This window comes from Ammospiza nelsoni, chromosome 3, assembly GCF_027579445.1.
Source record: "Ammospiza nelsoni isolate bAmmNel1 chromosome 3, bAmmNel1.pri, whole genome shotgun sequence".
Taxonomy (NCBI): domain Eukaryota; kingdom Metazoa; phylum Chordata; class Aves; order Passeriformes; family Passerellidae; genus Ammospiza; species Ammospiza nelsoni.
In genome coordinates, this window is record NC_080635.1 from 111,505,702 (window position 1) to 111,525,337 (window position 19,636).

General features: G+C 40.5%; 1 protein-coding gene across 1 annotated transcript in view; it reads right to left on the reverse strand.

The window, feature by feature from the left end:
- PKHD1 (PKHD1 ciliary IPT domain containing fibrocystin/polyductin) overlaps nt 1-19,636 on the reverse strand; it is a 240,386-nt gene that overhangs the window by 112,664 nt on the left and 108,086 nt on the right. The window contains exons 40-47 of the mRNA XM_059469299.1: nt 19,146-19,340; nt 18,087-18,212; nt 15,363-15,496; nt 10,329-10,441; nt 9,387-9,477; nt 8,144-8,278; nt 4,870-5,005; nt 3,403-3,649 (exon numbers count right to left, since the gene is read on the reverse strand). Of these exons, the coding sequence (XP_059325282.1) occupies nt 3,403-3,649; nt 4,870-5,005; nt 8,144-8,278; nt 9,387-9,477; nt 10,329-10,441; nt 15,363-15,496; nt 18,087-18,212; nt 19,146-19,340 (1,177 nt within the window). The remainder of the gene's footprint in view (nt 1-3,402; nt 3,650-4,869; nt 5,006-8,143; nt 8,279-9,386; nt 9,478-10,328; nt 10,442-15,362; nt 15,497-18,086; nt 18,213-19,145; nt 19,341-19,636) is intronic.

The following is a 19,636-nucleotide window of genomic DNA, read 5'->3' on the forward strand; positions in this document are numbered from 1 at the left end:
TGTTCTTCAGACTACTCAATAACTTTCTCACATATAAATTTATAAAGACTTTTATAAGCTCCAATTACATTTTTAAAAGACATAAAACCCCTCTTTAAAGTGTGCTTACGTGACACATTAGTTTAACTTTCAACTGGACTTTGTGAAGAAGGGTTTTGTTACAACAGTGCTAGCTTGGAAATGGATCCTTATTTCCTTGGAAATTGTTGAGTGAAGTAGCTCAGGACAGAGAGTCACAAAATGTTCAAGATAGTAGTTCTCCTTCTCAGAAAAGAGCTTCCATAGTTTTTCTCTAACAAAACACTCATTTTCTCCCATACACATCATTTATTTTGGGGAAAAGTGTCAATACAACACGAGCATCCTGGTAAATTAAACAGCACAAAGATAAGCAGTCAATTGCTCACATTGTATGATAAATAATTGAAATTGTTCCAGACATTGTTTTAGCTGACACAAAACATCCCTATCCCTGACAGCTCCCAGGCAGGGGATCTTTCCTAAAGGTTAGTGCTAATGCAACAACCCTCATGTTTTGGAGACTGAAATGGTTAAAAATATGGCCATGTCCAATCCTTGCCAGTTGCTCTCAGGGTCAGGGTATGATCCTGAGGTTGCTGAGATAGAGGTTGCCATACTAGGTCTCCCCTCTTAAAATCCATTATTTGCCTCAACCTTCAAGATTTTTGGAGCTGGAATCCCATTCCTGAAATTCAGGATAAGTGAAAAAAAAAACATTATCTCAAGCGTCTCATGCTTTTTTTTTTTTGAGGAGCACAGAAAATTCTTGTGGCAGACCTGACAGGTCTCATATACCATAGCCTGGTAGAGGATGATACAAAGATTTCTTCCAGAGAGATTTTTAACCCTTTTCTTGTCTGAAACTAAAGATAGCCAAGCAACAGTTCTTTTGTCTTTTCATTGAGGTGAGACAGATCCAAGAGGAACTTGTTAGGAATTTTTTTCCTTCACTCACCTATCTTTATTCTCTTTACTCAACCTCTCCCAATTGCTCCTAGTCATGTCTTGCTGTATTAATCCTAAACTATTCCTTTTTTATTGCAAACACTCTCCAAACACATCTGGATAAAATTCACCCATTCTCCTTCTCCCACCCCCTTCATCCTCTGGTCATGTTTATTGACTTTTACTCTTCATCCCCTCCAGCTCCTTTTATTCCCCATCCTGGTCCTCTCCCAGGTTCCTTTTGGAGCTCTATCTATCTGAACAAAGCCTCCCTGACTCACCACCCTCATTTGGCTGGTTCTGACAGTATTTCAACCTCACATGACAGTGATTTGGCTGCTAGGAGCTGCTGAGGAGAGAGGATCTGGAAGCAGCACAGAGAGGATGCTCACGGTCCCTGAGGTTACTCGGCTGAGTACACAGGAGGCCAGGCTAACAGCTGGCTTCTTCTTCTCAGACTGCCAAGGGTCTTTGACATAAATTTACTCCCAGATCATGCAGAGGAATAATAAAGAAGCTAAACAAATACTTGCTTGAAATAAAACCTTAATTGAGACGTCATTGATATGGCTAATCATTGAATCCTGGAATTATTTAGATTGGAAGGGACCTTAAAGCTCATTTAGTGCCAACCCCCTGCCATGGGGAGAGACACCTTCTACTAGATCATGTTGCACCAACCCCTGTCTAACTTAGTCTTGAGCACTTCCAGGGAAATTCTCATGCAGTTTAGGTCTGGTTATTTAGGTCTGGTTAAGTCTTCCAGAGTTAAGAGCAATGGTGCAGATGAACTGTTTGTGCTTGTTCCTTACCTACCTTTTGATGCCAGGAGAAACAAGGCGTATTAAATATCTTAACTGACATGAATTATTAACAATTACATCCTGGCAGTACCTAAAAGGATCCAAATCACTCTACAGACAACATTTAGAGAAGCTCCATCCACCCACACAGCATCAGCCCAAAGATCTTGCAGTCCATTTCATCAAGGTAAACAGAGACAAGAAAGGGAATTCATTTCCCCAAGACCTCATGGTTAACTGCTTAGGAAAGATACCAAGCACAGTTTTATTTTGCCTTCTACCCAGTACTCTTTTAGTTACATATAAATGACTCCAAGCTCTTAAATTTTTGCAGACTTTTGGTTTCATTACGAAACACAGTAATCACATGCAAAGCCTCCAGGTAACTCAAAGTCTTAGTTTTCTCCTTCAATGGAAAAGCTGATTAGTTTTTTTCCTGTTTGGGAAGGGGTTGAGGTTTTCCCCCTTCTACTTCTAAAACATTAATTATGAGCTAAACATGAATAATTAACAGCCCTCTGACAGAGCACTTCAGGATTTCTGCCTGTGTACTACTAACCTGAGACAGCAAAAAATGGATAATTGTTCAGATTTTTACTTCAAAAGGAGAGTGAAATACTGAGCAGGAGACTGGGAAGGGAAGATGAGCATGGGAAGAAAAGCAGGAGTGATGTTTAGATATCTAAAATTCTTTTTCACCCTTTTTCTTACGTCAGAAATTTGGAAGTGTCCTCCCTGGGTGATAGAAGTGTTGGCAGTTCTTGGACAGCATTCCTTCACCGGATCCCCTCAGCTGCCAGCTGGTTAAAGGGAGGGAAAATTCCAGCTTGGGGAGACAAGTGAACTGGGATAGAACTGGGAGGTGTACAGCCACCAAAGCTGATGGGAACAACCTGGCTGTACCCCAGGACTGGATTATTATTAGAGCTCTTTTTAGTTTCCCAACCTATCAAATACTTCAGTGTGAATGGCAGATCTGACACAGCATCTCCAGGACACCCTTGTCCTTCTGCCATGTGTGGTATTTTCTGGGGTCCCCGTGGCAGGAAGGAAATTATGAATCTGACTCCATGTTCTTAGAAGGCTAATTTATTATTTTATGTTACTATATAATATTAAAGAATGCTATACTAAAACTATACTAAAGACTAGAGAAAGGATATTTACAGAAGGTTTAACAAGATAATAATGAAAAACCCATTACTGTCTCCAAAGCCCTGACACAGCTGGACCATGATTGGTCATTAAGTCAAAATAATTCACATGAAACCAATCAAATGACCACCTGTTAGATAAACAATCTCCAAACTGCATTCCAAAGCAGCAAAGCAGAGGAGAAGCAAATGAGATAATATTGTTTTCCTTTTTCTCTGAGGCTTCTCAGGTTCCCAGGAGAAGAATCCTGGGCAAGGGGATTTTTCCAGAAAATATGACAGTGACAGCCATGGTGTGACAGGCCATGGGAGACAGCAGAGCAGATTAAGAGAGATGCCACTGCTCAGGCTTTAGACCTAATTTAGGACCAAGCAGAGAGGCAGCAGTCCTGGCACTGAGTTCAGACCAGCAGCAATCTCAGAATAGCACATAGAAGCAAAACCCACGCTGTATTTTGGGAGGTGGAGCAATTACTTACAAATGAAGATCCATACGGTGGAAAACAAGGTCACTGTCACAGACACTGCCACCAGAAGCTTGGCTGAAGTTGGCACTGGCTGTGCAAGATGCTGCCAGGATATCTGTGGAAGGCAGGATGTGACTTCCCTTCTGTCCCGTGGTGGAGCCATCAAGATCCTCAAGGATGGCAGAGTGAGGAAAGGGGAAGGACACTTGGAAAGGGGAATTGGTGAAGGTCAGATGTTCAGCTGTCACTGTAAACCCACCTGTGGGTGACAAGCAGCACGTCAAAAAAACAAAATGGTCACCTCATGTGATGGGCCTGAAGACAGCTCTCTGGAGGAAAAGAGACCAACCTCATTCCACCTTGCCTTTGGAAAAATGTCTGATGGGTCAACAAAAATGGGGAGATCCAAGAAAATAAATGGAGATGGTTGTAGGAATAGCTATTGCTGTGCCAGACCAAACCTGCCCAGTACACTGCTGTGACTGTGGCACAGACTGGCCAGGTGCTGCTCCTGGCTCTACCAGCATCTCCTCAGTGACTCCAAACATTTATTCACAGGCCCCACAGCCAAAAATTACAGTGACTCTTATAGATCCTGTCTGCCTTTGTTTTAGAGGTGAGTACATGGTGTAAATGCACTTGACTCTTTTGCGTATGTGCAGCACCTAGCAGAATAAAGCCTAGGCTGAAAAGTGAGTCTGGAGAATTTTTTCACTAGTGAAACAAAGATAGCTACAAAAAATATGAATATTCATGCAGGCTAAAATTTATGAGCACATTAATTTTTACAGAAATGTCAGAAAATCATTGCCCCATGGACTGTAACAAGTGAGCTTTGGCAGGAATGCCATACAATGCACGGGTTACTATATGACTGTCATATTCCCAGTTTTAGCCTGACTAAGCCAGATTTGACTATTCCCCCTGTCCTTTGATCTCATCTCCTGAAATCCTCTTCTATGTTATTGTAGGACAGTCTTCATTTATATATAAATACATTTTATTACAATACAAAAGGCAATTGCAGTTGGAGCATTCTTCAAAGAGCCTTTGAGTACCTCTTCAAAGCTCAGAAGGATGCTTAGTTTACACATTGTCTTAAGCAAATTCACCTCAGGTTTGGGCTGGTAAGCAGTTTGGTGGAATTCTGTGAGGTGGTGTCACAACTTTTAAAGAAATCATCACTCTTGAAATTTTACCTCTCAGAATGAAGATGCAGAAACAAGGCAGTGTATAAAACCCATTTCCACTGAGAAAACTGTATCAGTGCAAAAATCAGGCCAGGTTTGTCTTAAAATAAATGCAATATGTGGCTTCAACTGAGTGATGAAGCCATATCCAGAAAGACTGGGGAGAACCTGAAATCTCAGCCTGTGCAGAGGAATTATCAATAGTCATCTGTGGAAAATATGAACTTGTAATTGCAGGGGGAAGCTAGGGATTTGGGAATCCTGAGAAACAAATATAAATCAGACTCACCCTGCCCTTGGTAACAGCCAGAACAAGTCCTGATCGCTGTGCAAGTGTTCACATCAAAGTTCCTGAAAGCTGTATTGGAGATGAGGAGCTGGTATCTTTTGGGAGCCCTTAGTCCTGCAGACATACAGATCCTGTCCTGAAATGAAGAAATGAAGGAAACATCATCATGTGAGTCATGGAGTCCTGGAATAGTCTGGATTGGAAAGGACCATAAAAGTCACCTCATTCCAACTCCCTGACATGGCAGGGACATCTTCCAAAAGACCAGGTTGCTTCAAGTCCTGTCTAACCTGGCCATGAGCATTTCCAGAAATGGAGTATCCAAGATGCAGCAGCTGGGAACGCAAGAATGTGACTACCCATAATTGTGGAGTTTAAAGGACAGATGTAAACCATTGTTTGGCAAATTCTGACAACACCCATCCAATTCCCCACGTGAAGCAGGTGGTAGCATCATTCTTAAGGGCAGCTTATTGGCTTTTGTTTGAGTTGTTTCATGGTAGTTATGGTTGGACATTCCCTAGGGAGAAACAACCCACCTAAAAGCCACAGTGAGTGGATTTTTACATCTCCATTTCACTTTGCCTTTTTTGTTCAGCAAGTGGGAGTTTTTCCTACTCTGCAAAGATGGCCATTCTTATTTCTGTTCTAAGAAAAATCTGAGCACTGAAATTCAAAGGGATTTTGTGTGAATTGGCATGGGGACACACTTAAGCCAGGCTCTCTGAAAAGCTCTAGAGGACTTCAGGGTCTATTAGAACTTAAAAAGACAGAAAGGAAGAACAAAAGCCATGGGAGATGAAAAACACAATCAACAAACTGGACTTTGGGGTGATTGTAGTCCACAGCAGAGTGGAAGTGTACAACCCTCTGCCCAACTCTCTTGGAAACAGGCTGGAAATAAAGATATACTTAGAGTTAGTGAGCAGCCTGGAGGAAGAAGGGCTGGCAGGAGTCTGTGATCCTGTTTCTGAGGCCAATGAATACTTGTAGAATATATCTCAGAAGCCATAGTAAAGAATCAATCAAGAAATCCACCCTATGGGAAAGCACCTGCAATTGAAAAGAAAGAATGTAATGGCTGTTATAAGTACATTATTACTTCAATAAGAAGGTGCTATCTTTAATCTTTGTAAGACACAGTGGTTCCATCAGCTGTTTTATTCTGAGGTCAAAACGTCAGGAGTGATAGTCCTGGCCCTTGGGCCCTCCTATTCCAAGTCACTGCTAAGCAGAAATCCCTGGTTTCTGGTTAACAAATTGCTCAGAAAGTCTCTATTGGCTTTTTTCTTACACTTCTGGTTCTTCCATCCCACCCAATTTTCTATACTTTTAAAATTAATTAATTTTATTTAAATAAATAGCAAATAGACCAGTGTGAGACAATAATTCCTCCCTTGTGTGTCTCAGAACTTCTGCTTTTTCCAGGAAGAAATGCTTCTCCTTAAATGGTCCCACAAAGACAGAGCTGCTTAATGAGAACATGGAGGGGGCTTTCTGAATATCTTGGAAGTTAAAAAAAATCTTTCACTTGGCTTTTGCCAGTCCTGGATTTATCCCTGTCACTAATATTTCAATGAGTCAAAGCCCCAACTTTTCAATGCCCTGATATTTCAAGAAAACAACCTTGTTTTAAAAACACTTTTTTCCAAAAAGTGGAAGGGCTAACAGAGAGGAATATCCAAGGTTCCCATTAAATTAATGTAATAAAGTTTTAATTTATATTAAATAGACATCATTATTAAAGGGAGAATTACATACATTAAGATGTAAATTATGACAAGGAGGCTCTTATCATGAGATAATCAAAGATAATCCCCCCCTGAGGTACTGACAGAAACAAGGCACAGTGTGACTGTCTCTAAATCTCTCAGCAAGTACAACACTGGAGTCCTTCCATGGATCCTGCAAAGCAAAAACAAAAACATCCACCCCTTGGTGTCAGAGAAATTCACTGGGACATCACTGGGACACTGAAAGGCTGGACAGGTGAAGCCAGAATTTTATCTGAACCATCTACTTAAAGTAGACCTGCTAAGGAGGTTCCTTTCTGTGAGCTTCTAAAGAAAAATCATTTAAAATACTTTTTTTTATTTTTCTGACAGTCAGAGAGAAAATTAATTTAATGAACAACAATAGAAAACTGAGCAGGGGAAAAAAAAAAGACCTCAAAATCATGAACAAGCATCTGCGGCCAGTTGTAACTAAAATTCCATTGTTATCCATGTTATTAATCTGTTAACAACCTGGTAGCACCCAAAGGACTTCATCCAGCTGCCTAAAGAAATAGTGGAAGAAGAACATATTTACTGCATAAATAAAATTACATTTTGTCAGCATTTTTCATTCTCAAGTAAAAAAGTAACACTCTGCGTTCCAGGTGGACCAATGATGCTGGAAGAGAGCAGAGGAAACCAAAGTGTTAACAAGGATAGAAGCCAAAGCTGGTGTTCCCCCTCAGAATTCTGAAATCACTAAACTAAACCCACTTGTGCCTATTTAAATGGTGCTAAATGCAAGAGGTGTATAGGAATTTGTGTTAGAAAAGCTTGATTAAAGAAAAATTATGATGCCTCTCAAAAAGTCCGATCTGGTGAAATTCCATGATTTTTCTGAGACCATATCAATACTGGAAAAAAATATGAGTAGGAAAAAAATTTGAACTTGTCCTGCTAAGATCCTTCAGCTTTTTTTGTTTGTGATTTTATTTTCACTTTTGAATGTGGTTTTAGAAAGAATATATAGGATTATGCCTTACAGTGTGAAATTTTATAGTAGTTTCTAATGAAAACAGAAAAAACAGAGTCCTTGTTTCAAATTTGCTAAAAAAAATTCTTAAAAGCTTCCATGCTGAAAGGAAAAGATGTTGGGAAAAAACCCCAAAAACCTGTAGAACTGTTTTGGTTGGAAAAGCCCTCTAAGACCATGGAGTCCAACCATCAACCCAACACTGCCAAGGCCAACGCTAAAAAATGTACTGAAGTGCCAACATTTACATGGTTTTTAAAACCCTCCAAGTAATTCCATTACTGCCCTAGGCTGTCTGTCCCAACACTTGAAAACCTTTCAGTGAAGATATTTTTCCCAAAATCCAGTCTAAACCTTTACTGATGCAACTTGAGGGCATTCCCTTATAATCTGTTTAAAATCCAAGCTTTTCCCAATCTGCCATGGAACAGGGGCTGTTCTCCAGGTTGCTTCCTAATTTCTCCAAATTCCTATTCAAACGTTGCTGTGAGACCTAAGATACATTGAAATTTCTTGCAGTTCTTACCTTTTGCCCAAGGTGTCCATTTAAAATGCTTTCAGACACAGAGGTGTTTCCCAGGCTTTGCACAATGTCAATGCCAAAATCTTTGCAAGCAGAAATCCAGAAATGCTGGAGCTCAAGGTTCCTGCTACTGAAAATCTATATTAAAGGAAAATAAAATAATAATAATAGACATCATCATCAAATAATAGAATGGTTTAGCTTAGAAGGAGCCTTAAGGAATATTTCATTCCAACTCCTGCCATGGGCACTGACACCTTCCACTATCCCAGGTTGCTCCAAGCCCCATCCAACCCAGCCTTGAACACTTCTGGAATGGGGCACCTAAAAGAAAGGAGATTGTTTCTAAAGGGAGCCCATGGAAAGAAGCAGAATAAGCTTAGTTATTTGTGTATTCTAGGTCAGTCACATACAAAGAAATCACAGGTTATGCAGAGAACACAAACAACAATAACAAACCTGAAAATCACCCTTTTTCTGCTCTTCATACAAATAGGTTTTCCAGAAAGGGAACACATCAGCCTGAAAAATCATGCTGATAAATTGGATACCTTCAGAGGAAGAGTCATAGAGATGGGTAAAGCTATAAAACCTTATAGAGAAACACATACAAACTGTTCATGTCATCAGACAGAAATTAACAGGATCCCAAGCTCCAAATTGTGAGTATGGGGAAAAATATGACATAATAAAGGATGTTTGGCTTTTAAAAAATCAGATTAATTAATAGTGAGTCATATTAGCTGGAGAACAAAGCTAGACAAATTCAAATAAATAAAAAGTGCAAAATTTTAAGAAGAATAAAAAATAATCCCATGGAAACCATCAGTTCTATAAAGGTAATATATCTACCTATTGCAATCTTCATGAACAGCTCAGATATACTTGGAGATTTTTTTATTTGGCAACATGATCTAATGGAAGGTATCCCTGCTCATGGGATGAGATGGATTTTAAGGTCCCTTCCAACCCAAAACATTCTAAAATTCCATGATTGCAGTGGCAGACAGATGCTAGATGATTACAGAGAACACCAGCCGGTGAAAGTAGCACTGATTCTGCAGCAAAAAGAATTCACACAAATCAAATTTCTGCATTTTTCATTAAAATAGGAGCTTCCTGGTGAGAGACATGGACGTAGAAGCACAAGAGTTTTTAGTCAATCAAGCTTTTTGACAATCAGGTGTGGAGGTGAGATACTTGGAAAGATCCTGAGCATCACAGCAGGCAGTGGGGACAAACCTACCTGTGCTCCCCCTTGGCAGCTCCAGGCTGTGAAATTGTTGAACTGAACATGACTGTCTGGCAAATACCCTGGGTATACCAGCAATCCTTGCCTGTTTGGGAGAGAAAGCCATGGACACTGTTCCTTTACATGGCATGGACTGGTGAGCAGATTTTTCTATTCATCATTTTGATATCTAAAACCTTAAATTTGTAATAGTTGTCTGCATGAGACTTTATTTCTTAAAAGTCAAAAGTTATCAGTGTTAGATCTATCAGAGCTGAAAAGGAGTGTGCAGTGCTACTGAGAGGTTCTCACTACAAAACACCCCCCCATGCTCATTAGTTTTCAGCCAGCATCACCTTCAGGTAAGCCTGACATGAATCTGGACAGGTAAGGCTCTTCTTTATCTTGGATTCAGCTAACTTGGATTACAGCCCAAATGAATGCATTCCTGAATGCAGCACTACGTTTGACCTTCTCAGAGATTTAAAATCCAGATTAATATCCATTGAGATTATTATTATCCATCGAGATTTTGAGATTCACTCAAAATTCAGGTCACCTTCACCACTGATTTTCAGTACAATCTCATTTTTTAATATTCTTTCTCCAATACATTTTCTGTTTTAGGGAAGCACTGGTTAAAACTTTTTCAATAGCTCTTCCTGGACACTAAAGGAATGATTGCTCTATGAAATGTCACAGAACCTTGGAACCAGGGAGTGTTGGAAGGGACTTTAGAGATCATCTCATTCCACCACCCTGCCATGGACAGGGACACTTCCCACAAAGATCCTCGAGACAACTTTGCTTGCAAGAGACAAAGACCTGAAAGGGTTCAAAACTGGGGGAAAAGCCCTGAAAAGAGGGGCAAGGCCTTTTCTGCCCACCACTGCAATTATAGAAGAAGGCACAACCATTCCCTGAAGGAAAATCTCCTTCACCAAACTCCCCAAGTACCTTGTGCAGGAGTGAGCTGTGTTCTCACTGAAGGACAGGAGAGGCACTTTGGATGGTCCCTCAGGGGAGAGATGAAAGAAATAGCCATACCCAGCACCACACACTGTGTTGCCCTGTAGAGAGGAACATGTGACTATGAAAATAATAGCACAGATTTCTGGAAATTAAAATTAATTTAAGAAACACACAAATTAAAATCCCAGTTGATGTCCATTCAAATTCTGGTAAACTGGCTGGTGGAGACTTGTACCTCATTTCTGTGTCCCTAGTCTTGTTCTGTTTTCACTTTGACCTTGGACCAGTTGTAAACATACTTGTTTTCACACCAGACAAGGAGGATTGACCAAGCAATAGAGACAAATGACAGAAAAATGCTGTTGTGACAAATTGTCAAGAAGTAGGTAAGAAAAAAATGTGTTGAAAACTTATGTCTATAAACTCCTTTCAATATATGAAATTGTCAGAGAGAAAAAGTAAATCACAAATTAATCACAAATGTAAATCACAAACTAATCAAGTTTATTGGTTTCTTTCTCAGTCTTGATATTTCTCTTATCTCCCAAAGCAAACACGGGATAAGGAAGAAAGGAAATATTTGCATTGAAAGAGTGAGACTCCTAAAAGTCAAGAGAAAGCAAAGAACAACATCTTCAGGATATGTGGATATGTCAGTGACTGAACAATTAAACTTCTTTACACCTGTGGTAAATTATGTGATTTGGATAATTTTTTACAGGGTAAGTGAATACTCATAGGAAGATGTGTTGTAAGTTATTGTCATTTAATATATCTTAAAGAAATTGCATCCTAAATTCTGCACTTGAGTTACTTTATTTGTGTTGCAAATAATAAAATAATAAAAATAAGTGGACATAAGGTCTGACTGGCCTTAAAATTAGGAGTTTGGCAGAATATGCATCAAGTAGGTTATATGAGTTGTATTCGGTATGTTCTGAACTTTTCTACTCTAGGACAAAAAACCTGCTCTTGCCAGCTTAATTTGGAGAGCAGCCAAGCCTAGTTGGGTGTGAGTTGTGTCATATAGCAATGTCTTCATGTGTGCACCTGTGCATGATCCCTCTCACCTGCCTTAGGTGTGTGAAAATTTGAAGTCCAGGCTGGTAGATTTTAGCTTCCTTTTTAGGAAAAAAAAAATAAGACATAGGCATGTGCAGAAGGCAATACTTTTAGTCTAATCTTAGACAAAATTAATTGCTCTCTAGAGGTATGTGGCTCTCTGAGGGGGGGGTCTAAGATGGCCTTTCTTGCAGCTCTAAGGAGGGCTTGTTCTCTAAGATCAGGTCTGACGCCACCACTCCCATTCATAGGTCACTGGACAGTGTTAAAATACTAATGACTTTTTGGTCCCTGATGGTCCAAATCAAAGCTGAGCCTGGTGACCTCGAGGTGAAACCCTCCATACACCAATTACTTTCTTCTGACCCATCCAAGTGTGCTCCCTGCAGTCCTGATCCCTGACATCTGTCAAGGAATAAAGTGCTGAGACCCAGAGCTCTGCTTTCTCTATCCCCTGGCAAAACTGCTGCTTTTTCTGAAAGTGCAGCCACAGACCCTTTTTCTTTAACAAAACACTTCTGCAGTCCAGTCACATCATTTCCAGGATATTTTACTTGCGACTCCAACCGTGCGTTCTACAGATGATTCATAAGGAAAAGAAAAAAAAACCTGCATATTTATTCAGCCAGCTCGTGGCTGCAGGGCAGGGGTTTTAGGCAAGCAAGGAATTTTGTGTGGAAATCAATTCTTTGTGGAAGTCAGTATATTATGAATGTCCGTGCAACCAAAATTCCAGAGAGAAATTACCTCCCTGAGCATGCCAAAAACCTGGAGGTATGCACTGCAAGTCACTAAAATCAAGTGCCTGACGGTTTAAGTGTCTCTTAACTGTTACAACTCTGCTGGTGTAAATATTTCATGAATTTCTTTCAGATAGCTGGGACTCAAACTGTTGACCTTAAAGATGACATTAAAGCCTGGACACTGTTCCCAGCACCACTCCCACAGTTTGAGAGTTGGGCAGGATGTGAGCAGAACTCACAATGTGCCTGCTTTGGTGTGGGCCCACTTTGCAGGAAAGGGTTTTGAAAAGATCTCAGCAGGGATGGAACAGTGGGAAAACAGTGCCAGAGAGATGCAGCTTCACCTCTTTGGCGCTGTGGAGAATGGCAGGATTGGGTGACATGAAGAAACAAATGCATTTACCAGCAGTGTGACAATCAGTCACTCCTCTGACACAGAGACACCAGCTGAGCTCCACCCCGTTCATTCATCTGAGCTGTTTCCCACTCCTCAACACCAAGGCAAGAAAGGAAAGGGAGGTTCTTGCTGGATTTCCTAAACCCAATCCATATGTTGTTATGCATGAGCACTGCATGCTGGCTCTGGCGTTTCAGGGCATTGAATGTTTATGGGTTGGAACAACAAAAAGGCCAAAACTCACCAGGGTCAAGAAAGACAACATAAAAAGATAAAAACCTACTTTTTGAATTATTTTTCCTGCGCACAAAAAGAAAACCAAGGACATAGGGTGGATGTTTCAGTGAGAAAAAAGCCAACATCACAGAGGAGCATCTTCAGTTTCTTGCACTGATAGCATGTAAAAAAACCCAAAAAACAGCCTGCAAATGATATTGTCCATGACTCTAAAAAGTGATAACCTGGGCTTACACATTGTGTTTAAAAAAATTATGCTAACCTTGTAATAATCATTTTGCACTCATACTGTCTGAGTATAAAATTTAGTCTAACAGCCTGATTCACCAGTGCACTTAAGAGCTTAAGTCAAATGGAAACCAGTGGGAATTGGGTCTCCAAATGTCTTTGTAGGCTCAGGTTTGAGTGACTGCTCTGTCCCAATTTCCACACCGTTTAGGCCACCACTGAATTTCAAGGAAATTTAAGCTCTTCAGCCACCGATGCAAATTTAAGCTCCCAAGTAAATTGCCTAGTTATGAAAACATTACTGCAGGTCTCACTGTGGAAAGGCTTAACCCATCATGCACAGAAGATGTTACATAGCTTAGACCTAGAGCTCTCTACAGTCCCTGCCTTAAAGATTGCAGCCAAGTTAAAACCAGTAACCAAAATATGGAAATCTGAAAATAAACAAAAAGCAAACACAAAACCAATAAACAAAAAGACTGACAAACGCATAAAATTAAATTCTAAACTGGGAAAGCTTCTATTGCATGTTCTGGCCTGACAACCAGGCAGGTGGAAGATGAGTCTTTCTCATTACATTCTTCAGATTTCCCCAACGAACTAAGAATATAAATACCTAAAAAGCTTGAGTCATTTGATCTGAGAATTTTCATGAGAGAAAAGGTGTTGAGACTACAGCATTGTAATGCTGGTGCTGCACCAGCACCCCTGGAATTTAGTGATTATTATTGCACTAAGGAAAAGTCACCTGTTCTTTTACCAGGGAGAAATATGACCTTTTTCTCTTAATATCCCTGTGCTTTGCTGCCTGCCTGAGCACTGCATGGTCCTGTTGTACAGTAGGAGCAGTTAATAACAATTTTAAGCTGGGCAACTTCTTTGAGTTTTCTTTTTGCTGCTGTGACTCCTCAAATATTCCACTCCTCAGGATGATGAAGGTCATCAGCAACCATCTGAGGGCCATCTGTTACCCTGCCTGGAGCAGAACACCTCTGGAGAGCAGAAGGGACCCCCTGATATTGGGGTACCCAGCCACAGATGTAGCTCTTTATATCTGCAAATTCACGTGAGCAGAGGGGGATAAATAAATGTGCTGAAAACCCAGCACAGGCAGCTCCCAGGAACCCGTGGAGGTAATTGCAGCAAACCTTTTCAAAAGCTGAGCCACTGGCAATGGAGGGAACAGCTCCAGGGTAAGTCAGTGCATGACAGTACAAAACTCTGTGCTTAGTGGAGCTGAAATTCTCATGATTCTGCCTGGTTGTTGTATTTTAAAACCATATTTGATGGCCTTAAAAATGATAAATATGGCCTCGAGGGAATTGCAGAAAAGTTCTCTCCTCCTTTCTCAGTGCTCCTTTCTTCATAAAAGCACAGGAAATGTGTTGGTCTCTTTTTCACCTTCAAATTTAGGTGTAAATCTTTCCCCATGAAGCAGAAACCCTAGAGGTGATTAGGTCTTCACAAACAGTAATTGGTTTGGTTACTGGGGGTTAACAATAGAACAGGTTAGGATTATTTTTTAAATGAAAATATGCATTTTTCACTACTGAAAGTGTGGTAAGAAAGGTCAGTTTCAATGTAATTTCTTAAAATAGTTGGGAAGGAAAAGTGGTTTGAAGTGGATGAAAATAATGTTTTTCCACGAAACACATAAAAGTGATTCTTTATTCTGAAATGTAAGACTGAAAAAGAGTATGAACTAAGAGAAAGCATCAGAGAATTAGTGAATAAAAGTATTTTTTCTGAGCTCAACTTTTTGATGTGTGGCTGTTCTCTTTAAAAACCTGGTGCTTTATAACCATTTAAAATTTAGAACCTTCCTTTCTTTCAAAATCAATGTCATTTTCACAGGACAGGGAACATATTCTCTTTCTCATCCTGGAATGCAAATCTTCAGCTGTATGGGAAATGTGATTTTTAATCCAGACAGAGGTGTAATTGATGCTGCTGAATTTTAGTGTTTTTGTAGTCAGTCCATTAAAATTGAAAGGTTTTTTTTAATAATGGCAGAAATTCTAGAGAAACTGAGACTAAACTTTTTCCAAGTTTTCTGAATCTGTGAGCATTATAAAATAAAACAACATTTTAAAGTACCTCAGGATGAATTCTCTCACTGTAATATTCCATTCCACTCAAACACAGCAAAACTCTCAGTAATAAATTTACCCAGGAACATAATTTATTTTGTAATATGCACTTGTTTCAATATCCCATCACAAGCACAAGTTCTGACAGCTCAGCCAAGAAACAAATATTGTGTATGTGATCTCCCAGATAAATGAAGCTCTGTGTCTTTCTGATACCTTTGATTAGAAAAGAAATGTTATGTCTTATACCAGAACTTCTTACCCTGATGTGGCTGGCAGGAGCCCTGACATAGATCCCTGCTGGTGACAGTGACTCAATATTGGATAAACCATCAGTTACAGAAAGGCCAATCACTATGTTGTTACTGATTTTGTTGTCCTCTTCCGGTCCCTCACCTTTAAAAGAAAAAGATATGAAGAGAAAAAAAAAAAAAGATAAAAAAGTAAAAAATAAGAGGAAGAAAAAATAAAAATAAACATAAATGTACATATAGCTGGAAACCCTCTATTATCATGATTCTCATTTCAATATACACAACTCCAGGTGTTATATTCACATCTATTTCCCTGTACGAGGTATTATATGTGACTATACCACAAGTCATATATTCTGGACTGCAAGTTTATGATAAAAATAAATAAAATATGTATTATAAAGCAGATTTACAGTTGAGAAAAGAGACTCAGAGTGGTTCAGAACGGGAAAGAGGCTCACCTATGCACACACAGGCATGCTCCTGGCAGTACTAGAATTCAAAGTCTTCTTTATCTCCTGTCTCCATTCACTGCCCTACTTACATGTAAGAAAATTTCTAAACAGGCTGAAAAACACCTGGTGCGCCTCTGCACAAAACTGGGGGTTTGCCCCCCTAAGCAATGGAGTAGGAGAAGAGAAAGGGAAAAATCAATCAAGCAATTGATTAGACAACACAGACCTCTTGGGGAGCCCCAGATCTAGTTGCAGTATAGAAAATGGAAGAAGAAAATAAATTTTTTTTTATACTACATGTTAAAAACAATGGGCCACCCAATGGCAAGGAGTGGACAGTCCCATACAAGCCAAGTCCAGACAAGGACACATGGATAGGATAAGGGGAAACGGCCTCAGATTGCTCTGTGAGAGGTTTAGGATGTCAGGAAAGATTCTTCACCTAAAGGGTGGTCAGGCATTGGAACAGGCTGTTCCAGGAAAGTGGTGGAGTCACCATCCCTGGGAGTGTTTGCAGCCATGGAGATATGGAACTTGGGACATTGGCAGGGTTAGTTTAATGGTTCAACTTCCAGAACCAGGAAGATCTTGAAGGTCTTTTCCAACCTTAATGACTCCATGATTCTATGATCAGCACTGCTGCTCTTTTGGAAGCAGAACAAAAAGTGGAATCCTGTGTTGGAATTCCTGTGCAATCTATGCATAGACCATTCTCTCTGGCCTACATTAACAGCAAATAACATCCATCTAGTTTTCTTTAACCAAATCACACCATTCTAGTTGTTTTTATCCAAAAGAAGTAATTATCTTCAAATATACCTGCTCAAATTTCTATTAATAATACAGATCCCTTTCCCAAATCATTACTACTCCAAATATAAGCCACTTCACAAGAAAACCTGTGCCCTTTGGTTTTTGGGATAGCAATAAATACTTTTAGCCTTCCCTTAGTATTTTGAGGGAATCAGCTCTCTCAATTTTTTCCAGTCTCTATGTACTACAATGCTTCTACCAGAGCATGAAAAAGATCCTAAAGAAGTCCTTTTGACAGCCATAGAGGATTTTGAGGTTTTGACTTTCAAGCTCAGACCTTGTGTGTCAATAATTTTAAGCAGAGTGACATTTTGTGATGGCCTTGCAAACCCTCTGAAAATAAGGATTTTAGGTGAAATCACTGAGAGAATCCAATTCCAGAGCTGCAAAGAGCCGGCTGTAATAAATATTCCTTCATGGGCAACAAAATTATATATAAATTAATCCATCAGACCCTCTAGAGCTGCTGACAGTGAAGCCATTAAAAACATCTTGAGGACAAGGTGTATTCAGGCTGAAACTTCAGCTCAGCTCAGAGTCCTTTAACTCAGACACAGATCCCAACACGAATGAGCCAAGGGATGCCAGCAGCTTGGAGGTCCTGTTCTGCTTCCCCATGGCTGCAAGGGCTCTGTAAATCAGCTTGGGCAAGTCCTTGCATCTCTGTGAGCCAGCTCTCTTCATCTGCAAGATGTGTATAACCACATTTGGTTTATAATCTTCCCTGTTTAAATCATTATATATCACTCCTCATTATGTTTATACACAGCACCCAGCAGAGGGATTTGCTGTGGGTGGGGAACTGCAGGAACAGAACTGAAGGCTTTCTTTTTTCCCCTCTTTTTATGTCATAATTGGTCATTTTTATCCCATCTCTTATGGAAAACAAAAATCGAGCTATATCTTTAGGTATTCAGGAAACGTGAGATCCCAGCAGAAGATGCTTGAAGTCAGTCTCCTGATGGTTAGTTAGGAGAAATATTTTGTTGTTTAACATTTTTGTTGCTCCAAGCTCCAATTTATTTAAGTGCTAAATCCTCTGGTTAACTTTTAACATATGCTTTCATTCCATTATCTTCGACATCAAATGACTGAAGTGAAAGGTAATATTCTCTTAAATGCTTCATCGAGTTGTGGTCTTAAATGTGGCATAATGACACTTTTCCAAAGACAGATTATTCAATCACCTAAAAAAAAATCTAGTATTTTTTCACTGAAAAATAGTTGATCCCGATCAAGTGAAGACTGATCTGAAGAAAAAGAGCTGGCCAAATGGAAAGAGCTGCTAGGAGTTGTGTGTGGAATTGTGGGAGCTTTATTCCAAATTCACTGACACCAGAAATTGCAGAAGATGTGATTAAAGTTCTCAGAGTTCAGTTAAGGGTCTGAAAGCATTTCCAAGCAAATGGGAATCAGCAGAAGCTGCTGTTGTATGTAGTGTGGATATTTGCCTGCTTCACTTACCCAGGAGGACCCCATGGCCTGAAATGTTGTAGAAGACATTGCTGTCCACAGTGAGGTTGGAGATCCCTCTCAGTTGGAGGCCTTGGCCAAAGGAGTCCAGAACACAACAACCACGGATGTAGGAGTCTGGGAGGAAGGGAGTGGTGTGAGCACAAATCACGCTGCAGATTGAGGGGAGGTGTTTTACAGCCCTTCTCTAGCCAGGCATGCTGACCTTCCCATCATCCAGATCCTGGCCAGGGCTGCCTTCTGCCACCAGGGAGCCCTGAGCCTCCTTTAGTGATGAAGATGGCACAGGTCCCTTCCAAACCAAACCAAACCAAACCAAACCAAACCAAACCAAACCAAACCAAACCAAACCAAACCCATCCCAACCAAACCAAACCAAACCAAACCAAACCAAACCAAACCAAACCAAACCAAACCTAACCAAACCAAACCAAACCAAACCAAACCAAACCAAACCAAATAATTTTATTATTCTGTGAGAGGTGCAAATGTACCTTAGGAAGGGAAAATCCATTCAGCATCCTTAAAACATTCTTTGAGCCCACCTAACTTGCCCCTACCACCATCAGTCTTCAGAGCTCTCACTGCCACTTCCACAGAGGTGGATTTGGCATTTAACAGTGACAAAGGCAAAAGAACTTAATTTGTTCCTTAACCTCTGGGTGATAAAATTAAATGTTGGCCCCTGCAACTAGCCAGCCCTGAGTCATTGGGCTGGCTAGTTGAAGGGGCTCCTTCATGGTGTCTTGGGCTCCCTCATAGTGTCTTGGTGCATTTTTAGGCTCCCTCATAGTGTCTTGGTGCATTCATTTCCAGAGCTACTCTCTTCTACATGAAAAGGGCAGTGTAGCATTAAAAAAATATTATTTTAGGGAGAAGCAGAGATACAAAGGAAATTAAGCAGGTGAAACCACTCTGTCACTTGATCTTAGACTAGAGATGAGGGGATTTTTTCACATTTAACAATCCAATTTGCCAATTGATTGAAGAGCCAAGCAGGTTTTGAGGGTGGGCAGGAGAAGGTGGGTATGTCCAGTGCAGGGAGCTCACCTGCCATCCAGGTGTTGCCAGTGACAGTCAGGGCACTGCAGTGATGCTGGAATGCTTGTCCCACGTGGCGGAATTGGATCCCCTGCAGCTGGAGCCGGCTCGCCTGGCCCTGGAAGGCCTCCACCAACACCACGGCCCCCAGGTCCCGAGAGCCCAGCTGCCTCTCACTTCTCTTGTACAAACACCCGGGGTGACCTAGGGCACAACCCAGGGACAGCTGTGAGTGGCACCTTCTCTGTGGGGTGGGATGTCCAGGGGGAGATCATCCCCCTGACCCAGTGAGACTCCAGCTCCAGCAGGGATCTGAAACATGGGCCCAAAGGCAACACAGGCAAACATTTTTGATGTTCCTCAAAATACGTCTGGTTCTTTCCCTAAAAGTCTGGACATTTTGGAGGGAAATATATCAAAACAACCAGGAATCTGTAGTTTTATTATTTGGACACCTCCTTGGAGTTAATTTTAGATAATTGTATGCATGAGCAAGAGGG